This window comes from Marmota flaviventris, chromosome 7 (assembly GCF_047511675.1).
Source record: "Marmota flaviventris isolate mMarFla1 chromosome 7, mMarFla1.hap1, whole genome shotgun sequence".
Taxonomy (NCBI): Eukaryota; Metazoa; Chordata; class Mammalia; order Rodentia; family Sciuridae; genus Marmota; species Marmota flaviventris.
Genome location: NC_092504.1, coordinates 61065697 through 61083899, shown reverse-complemented (window position 1 = coordinate 61083899; position 18203 = coordinate 61065697). Strand labels below are relative to the sequence as shown.

The window sequence follows — 18203 nt, the reverse complement described above, 5'->3', positions numbered from 1 at the left end:
ACTTGAGAATTTTCTCTTAACCTCTATGCCATTTTCACAATAAAGATCTATTAACAAGGAAAATGAGCTGAATAAGAAACCTGTTCAGAGTCACAAAGGTAGTGGGGAGCAGTGCTGCTGCTGGAACACAGACATCTGTCTTTGGAGCCCACGTTCTTCATTTCTAAGCAGAGAGCACTATGCAGTGAGGAGGGGTGGGCAGAGCTGGGAGACACATGGTCAGCAAGTAAGCAAAACTGAGGCGGGGGGAGAGAGAGAAAGAGAGAACGAACTTCATATAGTTACATGTGTTCCAAAGGAAATAAAAAACTGGGTAATGTAAGAGTGTGACTGAAAGTCCTCGTTCAGGTCAGAGACAGCTTCTTTGAGAAAGTGACAGTCAACCTAAGATCTAAAGACGAGCATGCAAAGTACTGGTGGAAGAATATAGTACAGAAGGAGCAAGGAATGCAGAGTCTGAGTTGGGAAGTTTACAGAATATAATGAGTGTAGCCAGCGCCTGTGAGTGAGGAGTCGATGGTACCAGATTCAGATCATGTTTAGATCATATGTTAGGCTCTGGAGGCATTTAGGATATAAGTGCCAAATGTTCATGTGAACAGGGTCTGAAGTTAGCCGAAAGGCTTCACAGCACAATGAGACTTGAGATTACCAAAAGACTGGCATACTTCTCCATTTGGACAAATGGAGAAGGGGACAACTATAGCTTGGAAAATGAAGTTCTATGAGCTGCAGTTCAATTTTTTGTTGATGCTGTTCTCTGATGAGCTGTTATGAATGCGACTCGGCATGGGCCCTCCTGGGTACACCAACATTCTATAGTCATGCCAGTTGTCAATCAGACTTGAGTGAAATGTGCAAGAATGCAAAATGGACTCAGACTACCAACACCACAAAATAAAGAGAATTGTATTTCCTAATCCACTTACAACGCATCTATCTGTCCATTCATCATTGGTTTAGTGTATAACACTAAAACCGAAGACAAATTCCATCAAAACAAGGTTCTGGTCTAACCCTCCACACTCCCCCCAAACAGAGAAACAAAATACATTCTATCTATGTATTCTATAAAATAAGTTTATCTGAATTAACATTTTAAAGATCTGTTGAGGGTCTTTACGGTACACTTACCGAAAACCTAAGTGCTCAGGTGAGGATAAATCATTATTTCCCAAGGTATTGTGTGTCACTGATATTTATCCTTGTATTTTTCCTCTTCAATTTTGTTTTGTTTTGAAATAGAGTCTCAGCAGGTTCCCCAGACTGCCCCTGAACTCCTGGGCTCAAGTGATCCTCCTGCCTCACTCCCCACTTCCCACAGGAGCTGGGACTATAGGCACGTGCCACCACGCTGGGGTGTTTCCTCATCTATTTTTAAAATTATGATATACTTCAAAAATATATAAAGGCATTTAGATTAATAAAAAAGACTAACTATGTGATCATTACCAAAATTTATCAAACCTTACTATTTTTTCTATATTTACTTCAGATATTCTTTTGAACAGGTAATTAATTCATATGATTAAAAAAAAGAAGTCAAAGCCAGTGTGAAGTCCTGCTCTCCATGACTCCTCCATGCCAATTTTTTCTTCTTCCTTCAACTAACCACTGTAGTTACTTTCTTACATATTTTTCCAATGTTTTATCATGTGAATATAAGCATACAGGAAGGGCTGGGGATGTGGTCAGTGGTAGAATGCTTGCTAGCATGTGCAAAGCCTGGGTTTGATTCACAGCACAGACAAAAAGCAAATATGAACACAAAATCTTACTTCACTCCCTTAACAAAAGGACCCATATGCAATGTCCTATGCCTTGGGTTCTGTACTCAACAATACATACTGGAGAACACTCAACATCAATACTCATAGGCTTCCTCATCCCTTTTAGCTGCCTAGTAGTCCAGTATGTGCAGTGTACCATATTTAGTTAACCAGGCTGTTTCTGTAGACACTTTTTTCTTCTGTAGACACTTTTTTATTCTAGTCTTTCGCTTTACCTATAATGCTGCAATGAATAGCCACATCCATATGCTGCTTTCCATGTAGGGCGACATATCTGCAGAAATTCTTAGAAGGGGAATTATTGGCTCAAAGGGCAAATGCACTTGCAATTTTGGTCATAATTGCTAAATTACCCCTTCACACTTTAAAAAGGAACAAGTCAATATGAATAATTAAATGTCACTGTACAAATAATTTTGGGGGGTTAATTACATCTTATTTAGTATAGAAGAATAGCTGATTCATATATTAATAACAATGCCTTTTGGGGCAGTTTCTGTTCACAGGGAAATTATAAGCCCCAAACACTGATGATGAAAATACATAGCATTGAAAACTAGGACTAAGTCAAATTATTCTGAGCTGCATTCATAACACAGTTTCATGCACAGATCCAGAGGACTTACTCTATATTGAGAGATTTTCTACACATCCACAGGTGACACTGTCCTGTCACATAGTGTTGGGGAGGATACTATTTTTGAGAAATCCTATAGTTCTTTGCAGCATCCCAACCTCTGGTTTCTATGACTCCTGGGCTCCATGAGAGTATCCCTCAGACTTTTTAGATTCATAGAAATCTAACAGGAACACTTTCCCAAGGTTTTAAAATGCTAATGAAAACTGTGGCTTTCAAAAGTGGCTCATGAGCTCAGGGTGTAGCTTAGAGGTAAAAACATATGTTTAGCATGCATACAGTCCTGGGTTCAATCCCCAGTCCTCCTACTCAGAAAGAAAAAGAAAAAAATTTTTAAAAGTGGCCCAGTGGGTGGAAAGGTATGCATTAGGTAATATAACACACAGTCCTTTCTAAAAAGAGACATTCTTTTTAAATGTCACATCCTGATAATATGTCCTGGGGACTTTTGGCTTTCACAACTGAATCACAAGCATGAAGCCTGCTAGCCTACAGGCATAAGACTAACACAAAAAATTGGCATAAAGATAAAACCTTTCTTGGACTGTACTTTACCCCATTCCTCCCCACCACTCTTCATGGCTCCCCACTTCCTTTTCACTACTAGGTAGTTCATTTCCACTCCACCCTCCTTCTGAAACATTTTTGATGGCCACACAAAAATATTACAAATAAAATTATTTGTACAGCCTCAGAATGGGTGTTTTTTACTTAGTCACCAGGAGATGATAATGGTAAAATGTCCTTTTTCTCAATACTCCCCCTGCCTTCCACCCCCTCAACTTCGATACATGCAAAGAAATCAGAATATTCACCTGTCCTTCCCACATGTCAACATTTGCACGTAAGTCATGGCAGAACTGATACAAACACTATAATATCTGTGATCTGTAATTGCATTCACCTTTGTCATTCGTTGACTTTTAAACTCAATTACAAAAGAACAGCATAGCATAAATAGAATAGCCTACATACATGTACCAATAAATCATTTGTTTCTCAATTCTCAACTTGGAACCAGACATTTTGTTGGAGGAAGGAAGGAAGGATTGGTTCTGAGTGATTCCTTCAGATGGCAGTTATTATGATTTGGGGATTCTCATCCCTACCATTTCTCTGTGCCATAGGATGTGTTAGAGCTTAGGAAAAAATCACTTCCATACTGGTTGGTTATCTTCCACACATAGACACATGGAGCTACCTACAAACAGATCCATATAGATCTCAGGGAGGCTCAGATGAAGAAGATAGAGAACTTGGAAGAACTTGGGTCCCTAAATCACTACTGCGTGTTGGGGGACGCCTGAGGTCTTTCCAGAGGACTGCTGTTGACAAACTAGGAAGAGTTCAGCAGAGCCCAGTAAAAGGGATAGGCTTCTCCCCCTTCACCCAGGGGACTGCAGGCCGGGCAGGCTGCTCTGCTACCACTGCTGGAACCTCAACGTAGAAACCAGAGCCATCATCCTTTGAGGGTCAAAAGAGTTCATATGACAATTATGATATTTCAAAATCAAGCATAATTAACTTTACACAATGCCAAAGAATACGTTAAACAGCGTTTGTTGAATCCCATGAAGAGACGGTTGTATGCTGAGTGTGCTTGAGGCAGAAGCCTTATCTCTGGATGGCTCCTCTAAATACCACTCATACACACACAAACAAAACACCCCCAACAGCTCCACTAAAGAGACTTCGGAGTTAATCTGATGCATGGTATTTTGTTTTTCTCTTCTCTATAGCACTGTCTTCCTCCTTGTTTTAAGGAAACAGTCACAAATAAGGAATTAAAGAGATAAGAAAACAAAGGATGGAAAGCACTAATTTTAGTTAAAAACCTTAAGCAGCAGTGAAAAGAAGAATCCGTTTGTTTTAAAATCATACTAGAAAAGCAACTGGCCATTAAAATACAGTTTCCAAACATTGGAACCTGATTAAAAAGAACAGAGAAGGATTTAAGACAGAGCAATTAAAAACACAGAAAACTTCTAGAACACCCCTTCTAGCTGCTCCATTCCTACCTACCAGTATTTCCATAGTAAATTTTTTTTTAACAGGGATGGGTTTAGCCACCATTACTGCTAACACAGAACCTGACACTTAGTGAGTATAATAAAACTCAAAAGAATGATCTCTCTCATTTGCTTTCAGATGCAAGAATGCCAAACAAAACTTGAAAAACCAGCCCTGTAACCTTTCTATATTTAAAACTGCTTTATAATATAAGCAGTTCATAGTTTATTTTTTACCATTTATGTGCATAATAATAATAAAATGACTGCCTATAGTGATAAAAGAAATACTCAAGTCAGTTAGACATTTAAACATTACTCTGTATATTGCATCTACTTGTTCTTTTCCTTATCATATTCTTTCAGGTAAAAACATCCCTAAAAACAAGCATAGACATTAAGTATAAACCTGACAAAGATTTCAAATCAAGATTATAAAGGAGCTGGGCAGGGTGGTGCATGCCTATAATCCCAGCAACTTGGGAGGCTGAGGCAGGACAATCAGCATTTTAGTGAGGCCCTAAGCAACTCAGCAAGACTCTGTCTCTAAAAAAAAAAAAAAAAAAGGCCTGGGGATGTGACTCAGTGTTTGAGCACCCCTGGGTTCAATATCTGGTACCAAAAAAAAATCATAAAGGATAAATGTAGAATTCAAATAAATAAGGGGAAAGATAATAAAGTAGTCAAACCTTCAACTCTGTCAGAGTTAAATAATGTACAATTGGCCATCTGTCAGTATTTCCTTTCAAGTATGACTATTACCTCAAAGTTGAATGAGAAGGCAAACTTTCCTTTGAAATTGGGAATATAACCACAGGTTTCTTTTATTTTCTTTCATTTTTTTTAATGGACTTTATTTTTAGAGCAGTTTTAGGTTCATAGGAAATCTGAGCAGAAGATAGAGATTTCCATGTACCTTGTCTCCACAGTTCATGCTGAACACGGCTGAGAAAAGAATCTCTGAGCTTCAAGATATTTTAATAGAAACCTCCGAAACTGAAAAGTAAAGAGAAAAATACTAGGGAAAACCCCTCACAATATCCAAGGATCATAAGACAACTACCAAGAGTGTGATATATACATCATAGGAAAACCAAATGGAGAAGAAAGGGAAAAAGGAACCAAAGAAATATTTGAAATAATGACTATTTCCCCCAAATGTACATCAGACATCAAACCATAGATCCAGGAAGTTTAAAAAATATCCAGAAGGATAAATGTCAGAAAAACTGTAAAAATAATAATAATAATTATATATATGTGTATATATATATGTATATATGTATATATATGTATATATATATGTATGTATATATATATATACATATATATATATATAATCATAGATAAAGAAAAAAGCCTTTCTAGGCACAGAAGTGTGGGCCTGTAACCCCAGCAACTCACAAGGCTGAGGCAGGAGGATCACAAGTTCAGAGCCAGGCTGCCGCTACTTAATGAGACCTTGTCTCAAAAAATCAAAAGGGCTAGGGATATAACTCGTAATTCACCGTAGAACATCGTGGGTTCCATTCTAGAACCAAAAAAAAAAAAAAAAAAAGCCAGAGGACAAAACAGTTTACCTGTGGAGGAGCAAAGATAAGAATTACATCTAATTTCTCGGAAACCACACAAGCAAGAAAAGTGTTGTGAAATATTTAAAATGTTGAGGGGGGAAAAAAACCTAACCAACCTAGACTTCTGTACCTTGTGAAATTACCCTCGAGAGTGAAGGAGAAATAAAGACTTGGTCAGACAAACAAAAGTTGATGAATTTGTTGCTAGTAGACCTGTCTAGAAACAAACGTCAAGAGTTTTTTAGAGACATGGAAAATGATACAGGTCTACAAAAAAAAAAAAAAAGGAAGAGCATCAGAGAAAGATTAGTGAGGGTAAATGAAAAAATAAAAATAAAAAACTTCCTTTTCTTTATACAAATGTTGGCAATGAGAACAGAGAGAAACTTGGCTTCTAGTCCATGGGTATATAACCTTTCCTGTAAGAAACAAAGTTACTCTGAAGTTCCCCCAGGAAATGAGGAACCAAAACCATGAAGTTAGAACACAAAGCATTTGCTAATCTGAATGAGATAAAAAGCCACTATAGATAATTACATCTCAAGCAACAGAGTGACTGTATTTACATACAGGAGAGACATAACTGTAAACTCAGTCTGTAATTCAGACTGTAAACGGAGGAATTGCTAGCACACTGACTCATGGGAGATTCTCAATGAACAGTTTCACAACAATTTAGGGAAACAGGACTCAACTGAACATGTAGTTGGTTATTTTTCTTCATAAACAGGTATACCACAGCATTGAAAAGGTGCCTGTTAAAGGCTCAGTACTTAAGCATCCTGAGCTCAAAGATTCTGAATCTCACTCTAACAGTCTGGACTTACCTTGTGGCAAATAGAAACATCTTAGACAGCAACCCCCTGGGCAATCTGATGTCATATTCAGGAGTAAGATAAAAAGTCATTTCACCCAGCTACTGCTCTCTGCTCTGGGTGGTAAAGCTTCCCAACAATTCCCTGCACTTGCAGTTGGCCGGCCTGAACTGCCCTGACCTCACCAGCTCAGTGTAAGTGGGAGGGACTCTCATTTCAAGTCACCTCTGTGAATGGGCCAATTAAAATTCAATCCCTGCTTTATGAAAGGAAAAAGAGAGGGTGGCCCTTAGTAAGTCACCCTGAGAACCAGCCTCTTGGAAATCAGCACAAGGCTTAGAAATGCCAGATTTCTCGTTTGTGGGCAGGAGGGGGAGGGAATCAAAGAAAATTACTGGTTGATAAGATGCATCAAACTGAAATCAGGGTCATCTTAAGGATCTTCTTCAAAAAAACCCCATGCCTTTATCCACATGTGAAAATGCCACTGTTTGCCAAAGTATGTGTTAACTGCCTCAAACTTCCAACCATTTGTGGGTGTTGAAGCAGTAGTCCTGTAATATCTTACCCAGGCTTCCTAAGGCACGCTGTCCTGAGAACACTAAGCAAGCAGCTGGGGACAGAATTACTGAACAAGGGAATACAAAGTACCTTGCTGCCCAACTAAGAGGGAATTAGAGGGGCCAACTCTGAGCTTCTATCATCCATTCCATCCATTCACCTTGATTTTCTTTACAGAGCATGTAATCTATCACCATGTATGGGTAAATGCTTAATAACAGACCGCATAGTTATTTTGCTTAATAATAGACTATATGGTCATTTTGCTTAATAACAAACTGCATGGTTATTTTAAGGGTGGTGTTAACTGTGATAGAAGGTGAGGAAGGAATAAAAGGTTTCTGGAGTAAACCACTGGCTTGGACATCTCAAGGAGAAAGCCAGAACATTTTGTCTCCTTAACCATTCACTGAACTACCCTAACCTGAGGCTTGATATTTTAGGGAGAAGATTCTACCATGATAAGTTAGATTATAGAATTATTATCGATAATAAGAAAAAGAGAGAATTTATCTCATAAGAGAGGATTCAGGAATCTAAGTAGGAAAGGCAAGACAGGGTTAGATCTGTGAGAATACTAAACCACGCGACTTGGGTGTTTGGCTGGCCCCTGAATACACCTGGGAAGAGGGATCTTCGCCCTTTTGCTCTTTCCTTGTTTTTATAAACAAGTGAGAAAATACTTTCTGGCTATTTTATAAATAGAGAAGGAGCTCTGTGTGTGGCCCATGGGGCCTGGATCTGGTTCCTTAGGAAATCCCAGCAGTTCCCAGCCCCAGGATCAGCGTCTCAGCCTCCGAGTCGTGTCCACTTGAACCTTTCGCCCCAGCCCTTGTCAGATATCTAAGACAGCAACACACAGGTGCTCACAGGTAGGAACAGGAAATCAGCACCTCATCCCTATCCATGTTTCAAAACAAGTTAGAACAGAGCCATCCTGAAAGAGCTCCAAGTGGCCCAAACTGGAACCATCTGAGCAACAAAATAAATAACAGTAGTATTAGATCATAACCCACGGGATAAAATAAAATATGGAGCTGGGCGGGATGGCGCACGCATGTAATCCCAGCGGCTCAGGAGGCTGAGGAGGAAGGATTGCGAGTTCAAAGCCAGCCTCAGCAAAAAGCAAGATGCCAAACAACTCAGTGAGACTTTATCTCTAAAATACAAAATAGGGCTGGGGATGTAGCTCAGTGGTGGTGTGCCCCCGAGTTCAATCCCTGGTACCAAATAAATAAATAAATAAACATGGAGTCTTTACTGATAAAAATTAGTGGTTGAATAAATATATTAATGAGACAGAAGGAACAGTTCTTCCTTACAGAAGAATTAGAATTAATAAATGTAGAAGGAATGAAGGAAGTACAGAACCATTTTTAGAATATGACATTAATAGTTACCATCCACAATACCAACAGATGCTAAAATTAGCAGAGAAAGTTTGAGGGGCAACAACCATTTGGATAATCTCAAAATGATCTCTCCCAACACAAAGGAATTAACTGCAAAGGAATAAACAGCAGCCTCAGAGTGGAGAAACGTGGCAGACTTCACCATAACCAAATGATCGAGGTCGGTATCAGCAGTAATGAAGCATGACCATCACATGACCCCTAGTGTGCTACACTACGACACAATATCACCTCTGTGGTAGTCCTGCCTCAAATGTCCCGTCTCACTGTGAGAAAACATCAGATGCCTCCCAACTGAAGGCATTCTCCAAAATAACTGGCCAGTTCTCTTTTTAAAAAAATGGCAAGGTCATAAAAACCACAGAAAGACTGAGGAAATAGCACAGATCCGAGGAGACTAAGGAAACATGACAAATGCAATGTACAATCCTAAAATAAAAAGGACATTCATGGAAAACAATGGTCAAGTTTAAATAAAGTCTGTAATTTCTGAAGCCCTAAGGCCTGTAGTATTACCAATGACCAATGCTTACTTCTTAGTTTGGGCATTTGTACTAACTTTATAAAAGATGTTAACATTAGGGAAAGCTGAGTGGTAGGTGCCGGGAAATCTCTACACTATTTTTACAGCTTTGCTGTGAATCTAAAATGATTTCAAAATAAAAAGTAAAAAAGAAAGCAAACAGAATTTACAATCTAAATGTAACTGGATGAGAATATCTCCAATTTCCAAGTTCAGTCACACATTTATAGTTGAATAAATAAATGAGAGAGAAGGGACAGTTCTTCCTTACAGAAGAATTTCAATTAATAAATGCAGAAGGAATGAAGGAAGTACAGAATCATTTTTAGAACACTGCAGTAATAGCTGCCACCAACAATCTCAATACTTGGGTTGCAGCCCCTGCGGGATAGGAAAGTTACAGAGTGGACTATTATAATAGCTTACAATTCACCAGCAGTTGTGGAGATAAAACACATAAAAATTCCCAGGATATAAACAGAATAAAATCCGAGCCTACAGAATCTGAGCAGGAGTGATGGATGCAGCATTTAACTCAGGGCTTTTTAAAAGGGGAAATGCTTGTCCATCTGCACCATGTTCTTCTTTTATACAGAAGGCACTGTTGCCCAGTTTTGAGCATGCTGATGATTTTAAAGACATTGTGTGTGTGTGTGTGTGTGTGTGTGTGTGTGTGTGTGTGTGTGTGTTAAGAATACCAAACAGATTCATATTTCAGTTCATGTGTTTCATTCAACTTTGAGTATTTTAACTGTTTCAAGCACATAGGTCTGTGTGTTTCGTGCTATTAACATTCAGGCAGTCTCTGCCCTTCTGCCTCCCCAGTCTCGGCTAATGGCCCTACAAATAGCCCAAGTGCCCCACAGCAGAAACCAGGCATTCACTCTTTAAGTATGTTTCTCTTTCCCCTATTTTCATCTGCTATTGATTCTGCCTCTTGTTTTTTTTTTTTTCCCCTCAAATCTATCTCATCCCTTGTGCCATTACCCCTGGTTTGGTTCAGGGTCTTGATTAGAAAAAATCAGTTAGAGGAATAACTTCCTACTACAACTTTCTGACCTTGAATACTTTGGCACTGACTCTAGATTAACCCACACAGTTCAGCGGACTCCTTCTGAGGAAGAGGTTTGATTCTCTGCCCTTTGAAGATGCTAGGAAACTAAAGGGAACAGTAATAACCTTGGAGCTTCTGCTTCTTCAGGTTGTCCCCAGGAGAAACCTGCCAGCTGGCTCTCCCTGTGAGTCTCATCCCATTACTGGCCTAACTCTTGGTCCACCAGATAGCTAGTTTCTGGAGACCAATCGCATGTTGAAAACACCTTTGAATTTTTTTTCTTTGAGTGAAATATTATAAAGAAACTTAATGTAAACACCAGATACAGGGCTTTATTATATAAAATATAACAAATACTTCGATGTATGTTTGCAAATCCTAAACATACAGTCCAAATATGCAAGTTTGGATTGGAATACATCTAATTTTATACTGTTTACTTGTTGATAATGCAAGTCACCATGTCTATATGCAATAACTCCCCTAATTGAAATGAGGATTACTGATAACAATGATAACCATTATGACATGCCCATCTTAAGGGCTCTAGGTGTATCAGCATTTCAATCCTTTTGGCAACCCTAGGAGGTAGATCAGTTGTTAAGCTCTCCTACAGACTGGAAACAGAGAACGCTTAAATAATGTGCCTGTGGTTACATAGTAAGTGGGAGAAATGGGATTTGAATTCTAGATACAGAAATTGCAAGTTCCATCTTATTCCCTGTATTATACTGTCTTTCAAGCTGGTGCTCACTTCTGTGACAATGAGAATTATACTGGTAATGATGACCTCATGCTATCATTTGGATGTTTGAATGTGCCCCTAAGGTCCATGTGTTAAAAGCTTGGTCCCTGGGGTGATGCTACTGGGAGGTGGTGGAACCTTTAGAGGGAGGTCCTTACATCACTGCAGGGTGTGCCCTTGAAGGGGATCATGGGACCCTAGTCTCATGCAATTCCACTTGGCTTCCTGGCCACCAGGTGAGTAGTTTGCTCTACCATTTGCTCCCTTCTTATGCAATCTGGCATCTCCACCCGAGGCCTAAAAGCAATGGATCCACCTGATGTCCAATTAGAACCTCCCAAACTGCCAGCCAAGGTTAATGTTTTTTTTTTTTTTTTTTAATAAGTTAATTATCTCAGATATTTTGTTTTAATGATGGAATATCCCACAGCAGCACTAAATCATCATCTAATATTTCTAATTTTCGAGTGGACTTTCTCATTTACGAGTGGACTTTGTGCTAAGTGCTCTGAATATCTTATCCCACTGAATTCCACGGCTGTCCTATGAAATAGGCTCTGCTATATTCATACTGGAGCCAGAGGATAGTGAGAGTGAACTCAGTCAAACTGCCTGAATTTGATCCACCGCCTCCTAGTGGAAAGCTCTTCTACCAGTGCAAGCCCCACAGGCCCAGCTCAATGAAGCAGTCCATGCAGGAAGCACTGAGGTTCACCATTCTCACAATCTGACTCACAGGTAAATAGCCACAAGTCTTTGTTCAGCTGCAAACTCGGGATGTTCCTCAGTTAGAGATAAGAAAAGTTTTAAATCACCAGCCTACACCTTTACCATCCTTGCCCCCAATTTCCTCTTTTAGCAGTTGAGTCTTATTTCTCCAGTGTTCAACACCGACCTCTGAGCCTCTTACCTGTGCTTCAGCCGAAGTTTAACCCCTCCTGGCCACAATGTTTTCCTGTGCTGGAGGCCAGAGGTGAGGTGCTCTGGGCTAGAGGAGTTAGAGGCACCAGGATCCGCATGGCCCGAGTCTGCACACACATCTCTGTCAAAAATAAGAGAATAAGAAGCTGAGCATGACGGTATTCATGGGCAGAAGCACAAATTAACCTACCAATATAAATGCATTAAAATGGACCCTGAAGCCAGAGCTGGGCAACAGCTGAGTGCCGTTCCAAGCTGGCATCTAATAATTCTCTGCCCCCAAGAAGGCAAATCCACAACAGAAGGTCTTCTTTCTCTCCTGTCTATGTTTCTATAGCACAATAAAGTATATTTCCCATCTTAGAGAGCAGATCTTCTAAGCCAGGGAGAAGAAAGATACATCAACTGTTATGAAGATAAACTGTCCTATAATTCAATGTTGATAAGTGAGTGAAAACTTAGACCCAGTGTGTTCCAATAATCCCAGCAATTCAAGAAGACAGAAGCAGGAGAATCACAAATTTGAGTCTCCACTGAACAACTTAGTGAGACTCTGTCTTGAAATACAAAATAAAAGGAACTAAGGGTGTGTGAAGTTCAGTGGTGAAGTGCCCTTGGGTTTAATCCAAGTCCAAGAAGAAAAAAAACACCTTGGACTCACTGAAGCACACTGTCAAACAAAGTGGGCCCCTGAAACCAAGAGACTGCTGCCTCAATTTCACTTTAAGGAGGGCGATCTCCAAGTGTAACAGCCTTTGCTTTATTCGGTGGGTGGCAGCTCAGAAGCACATGCCAATTCTTGAGCTTGAACTATTTCAGATTGTTTAGATTCCACTGTGCTTGGAGGAAAGGCTTTTGTGTGAATATTTGAATCCACCCTCCCACCCCCAGTGCCTAACACCATTCCCCTAAGTCCTTTCCTCCACACTCCCAGGGAGTCAGAGAAAAATTTTAAGCCCCACATCGCCAATGTGTTCCGCCATGGGAACAGGCGTACTGCTCCTCAGGATGGCCTCGGGTCCTGATTTTCCAAACACTCTTGATGCCTCCTCTTTATCAGACTGTCCCCTGCCTCAGCCTTTGAAGTGGGTTTTGTCATCATCTCAGTTTGCTGAGTACAGTGGTGTGTTTTCAATTTATGTCTTCAAGGATTTTCCTAAGCCTCCGAGATCCAACTGTTGAGGCTGCTCCTCCTCTGCTTGTGCCTTGGCTGAGAGGGGAAGGGATTAGGGAACAGTTGTTAAGAATAAGCCCTGTCCATCTGGCCTCATATTTCCTGGAACACAGAATGGAAGTCAAAGAGCTCTCTTTCTTAAATCCTAAGGCAAATAAAAAGGATCTCTTTTTATTTTAGGGCATGGAGATGATGACTAGGAGGTCAACAAGAAGTTTCCAATTCTAAGCTAAAGTTTGCCTCTTTACCCTAGTACTGTGGTTTGAGTGCACCCCCCCAAGGACTCATGAGTTGCAGAGGTGGTGCTCAGCATGGTGGGAGGACCTTTAGGAGGTGGAGCCTAGTGGGAGGTTATTAGGTCATCCAGAGGCCAGTACCTGGAAGGGACTAAGGTAGTTCTCCAGAAAATGAGTTGTTATAAGAACATGCCTGACCCCTGAAAAGTTCTCCGACTTCCTGTTTTGTGTTTTATGTTAACTCTTGCTTTCACATGCATTCTTGCCATGATATAATCCACCAGGATATGATACAAGAAAGAAGACCCTTGGAAGAGGGTCATCAATGGGCTTGCCTTATCTTAGTTTGGATCCAGAACTGTGTACTAAATCACTCTTTTCTTTATAATGTTAGCCTACCTTATTTCATTGTAGCAATGTAAAACTGACTTATACACTTAGTCGTGAGTGCTACACCTCCTTTTGTGCTTTATTTTCTCATCAAGTTTAGGATTCTTGGCTTTAACATGGTCAATATAATTCTAGACTTAAAATCTGAAGACTTGGTTAAGATTATGTCACTTATGACCTAAATTACATTGGGCAATTAAACTCAGAGCCTCAGGCTCCTCATCTGTAGTAACATAAAAAATAAGAGACTGTGTGCACAATGATTGGAGGCATGGCTCTAGAGTTTGTCTAGCTCTATGATTCTGTCCTCTCTATGCTTTGGATCTTTTATCTATGACATGGGTACAAAGGAATATCTTCTGTCATAGGGTTGTTGAGAAACAAATAATTCCATCAAACATTTACAGCAGAGCCTGACACATTAAGCCCTCAGTAAATTAGCCATTATTACTATACCTGTCTTGCTATAAAATTTCTAGATAATATATTTTAACTCTCTAGCATACTGCCCACACATGGTCTGTGCTTGATAAACTTTCTTCATTATTGTCTTACCATAGTATCTTCATTTTAGAGCTCTGTTTAACTAAGATGTTATGTAAAATGGTTTATCTAAAAATCCCTAATTTATTCTAGGAAGATTAGAAAAGCTTTAGCCAACAATACCTTTTGCAGAATTTATTCTGTCGTTTATTTATTCTCAACCAGGAATTCTCACACAATCCACCCAGGTACCAACCCCAATAGCCACTTGGCTTAAATTGAGGGAGAAAGTAAATTCAAAGATCTCTCACCACCCATAATGTCTGAATGTAAAGAACATAAGAACGTAAACAGTGTACTCTAAGGACCAACCCCTACCAGCAAGGTGAAGGGTTTTCCTTTCCAAGTCTAATGCCCTTTATTGGGAGAAAACAATCAGGGCCTAGTATGAGCTATCACAGGGCCTTTGTGGTATTTGATAACTTCCTCATTTTTTGTCTAAACCACAATTGTTGACTCTGTCCTTTCTGCACAATAGCTTAAGCCTCCCACTTCACCTTCCAGGGATGCACCCACAGACAGAGGTCTAGGGGTTCTGGCTGTCACAGTGAAGGTCTGGCAGGAAGAGTAGACACATGGGTAAGGGATGAGAACAAGAAGAACACAAAATTGTCCCATCTTTTAAAGGATTTTCAACACATGATTTGTCTCCACGCCCAGCAGTGCCTCCCACTCCCAAAGTCATAGAGTGCTATGGCTATTGACTACAGAGGACCAGCTCATGTGGGCACCTGGGGGTGGGGGGGGGGTGAGAGTCATGGAATCCACTTGATTGCAACCCCCAGGCTAAGTCATAGCAGCCTCCCTCATTATCAGGCCTGAGATAGGCTGGTTCTGAAGCCAGACAGAGGACCAAGAATCAGGGTATGCAACTTGGAAGATGCATCTCACAAAGGAAGCATCAGGCTGGAGAGAGCACTGGAAGAATCACCAGTACCCAGAGCACATTTATTCTACCTTAAACTATTTTGGAATATCTGGATGACAAATAAACATGTTTAAATTTATATGTTCTAGTGAAAAGAAATCCTGTAATGAATCGGGGCAGGAGATGGTCTTGCATTCACTGTGCCCTTCTCTCCTCCTGCCTTATCTATATAGGAACATCCATCAGCATATGAAACTCCAATTCCCCACCCACTGCAGGTTGCTATGTTAACTCCCTGCCTCAGGGCAGGCTGGAAATGACAGTCTGCAGGGTGTTGATCTCATCAAGGAAGGGTGTCCCAATGGTGCCTCAGGCAGACTGTTCCCCACCTTCCTCACAAATGGATAGGTGTACCCTCCCGAGTCCTAGAACTTCTTTAAGAAGGAGAGAATGAATGAGGTTGGGGGTATGGGTAATACTGGGGATTGAAGTCCAGGTGCTTTACCTACCACTGAGCTACATCCCCATTCCTTTTTATTTTTTGAGACAAGGTCTCACTAACTTGCTAAGGCTGGCCTCAAACTTGTGATCCTCCTGCCTTAGCCTCCTGAATTGCTACAGTTACAGGTCTGCACCACTGCTCCCAGCTGAATGACACCTTTTTTTAAAGATCAATTTTCCAGACAAACTGAGATATAGAGATTTTGTATCTTGGCTTAAAGGACACATGAATTCACACTTGGGACTAAAAACACTGAAAACCATTCCTCTTCTTTCAGGTTAGCAGTTTCAAAAATTTTCAGTTTATGCCATAAATTCTGTAGGCCTTAGAATTAATCGCTAACCCAGATCTGGTGGTGATGGGGCCATTCACTAAACATATTACCAAATGAGCTTTAAAATATACCCTACAGAAACGTTAGAATCAATAAAATCACTTCTAATAAAAATTGCTGGAATAAAACATAAGGTCTCCAGCGCTGCTGGGCCACTTCCAGGTCACTGAAGATGCTGCCCTTCCCTGGCCAGCCACACTGCCCCTCAGGTTTCAGCTGGGACATCATTTCCTCTGTAGAGCCTTTCACTGACTAAGCAGCCACCTCACCTGCCTCTCTGCAAGGTGCTCACACCAAAGTGCAATTTACACTGTCTTCTACTTCTCTGCTTGCAGGTCCCTCCTCCCCTCCTCAACAAAGACAGGTACGCCAGTGTGGTGCCTGGCAGAGAGTGGCTCAGACAATATTTGTTGAATGAATGAAGTACCATGAAATGCTCAACAGATCTGTGATCTTTCTTCCTTCATATCTCCTTTTAACCCGCTAGGTCCCAAGCTTTCAATTCTGTAAACGTAGTAATTATTTCAAAGTTATCCATAAGTTACAGGTCTATGTCTTGATTGATTTAAGTTTTTGTAAGTGTCCCACATCTGGGATGATGGGACAAACATTTTACCAACAATTTACAACCTGTTGGTAAAACAAATGAGAATTTTCTTAGGGCTATTTTATGTTGTCTTTTGTGGTCTCCTGTCTCAATACCATGGTATCACAATTACGTGGGATGAACTAGGAACCTATGCTGCCCTCAGGAGGGTTAGTAGGGCTTAAAAAAAAAAATCATTATGATCTGCAACCACAAGGATCCATTGCATCATCTTTCTTTCCCCCAGATAATTAAGAAACAAGAAATTCAGGTCAACCACCTACATATTTCCATTTCTGATAATAAGTACATCCCGCCCCCCCAATATTCATAACTCCTGAATATACACTGACTGCCTTACTAGGTGGTATTGTTTTGCTTTGTATTTGTGTGTGTGTGTGTGTGTGTGTGTGTGTGTGTGGTGCTGGGGATTGAACCCAGGCCTTGTGCATGTAAGGCAAGCACTCTACCAACTGAGCCATATCCCCAACTCACTATATGGTATTTTAATGGAATCCATTAACTGCTTTCTGAACTGAGTTTCAGCCAATAAAAGACGATGAAGTTCCAAATCACCCTGTTCCTATGGCTCATTTGAACACTATAAAAATTAGGGAAGGACAGGAAAAGCTGGAGTAAAAGTGTAGCTCTTGGACTGGTCTCTCTAGAACCCTTGAGTTGCTGGTTTCTGTTGAGGTTAAATTTTCTATTTTGTCCTCTGATCTGTTGGGATCAGCCACTTCTTCCTTTCTGTTGTGTTTTATCCAGCCCGAAACAGCTTCCTTGCTGGCCTCCCATTTCTATTTTAGTACCCTACAGCTAGCACAACCTGTTAAGAACATAAATGGATGGTGTCTTCTCTAATTAAATCCTGTAGCTTCCTTCTGCACTTTGGATAAAACCCAAGTTTCCTAACTTGGCCTGCGAGGCCTAGAGTGGGCTGGTCCTGCCCATCCTTCAACTTCTTCCTCTCCCCATGCCCTAATCTCACCAGCATCCCTAGAAGTTCCCCAAACCCACCAAGCTCTCTGCTTTCACACATGCTTTTCTCTCTACGTGGAACATTTTCTTCCAATTCATAACTAGGCTGGTTACTGCTTAGCTATCTGGTCCCAAGTAAAACAGCTCCTCCGAGGCCTCCTTAATCTGATGCAAATATTCTCCTTCCAGCACCTGATCTCTCCCTTCATTACGCTTATCTCTGCATGAAATCATTCACTTGTATGCTGTCCACATCATCAAGAAAGTAAGCTCAGCCAGGTCACGGTCCACATCTGGCGGAAATTTCTAAGCTCTTTTTTAATCCACTATCCACCCAGAGTCAAGTGGCTCAAGTGGCACACAATACATGTTTGTTCACTAAGGCATAGGAGATTGTAAAGGGAATATTTGTGTAATGATCCAAAATGAAGCTCCAGACTCTTAAACTTTTCTTTTCTAGTCACTTTATAAGAAGCCGCATGTTAATTTCTTTGTGAAAATAAAATCCAGCCCTAACTTCTGATCCATCTCATTGGTGGCAGCCTTCC

General features: G+C 40.5%; 1 protein-coding gene across 2 annotated transcripts in view; it reads right to left on the bottom strand.

Moving 5' to 3' along the window:
- Shroom3 (shroom family member 3) overlaps nucleotides 1–18203 on the bottom strand; it is a 108456-nt gene that overhangs the window by 44160 nt on the left and 46093 nt on the right. For both annotated transcript variants that reach the window (XM_071614349.1, XM_071614350.1), the window contains exon 2: nucleotides 12031–12162. In XM_071614349.1, the coding sequence (XP_071470450.1) occupies nucleotides 12031–12162 (132 nt within the window). The remainder of the gene's footprint in view (nucleotides 1–12030; nucleotides 12163–18203) is intronic.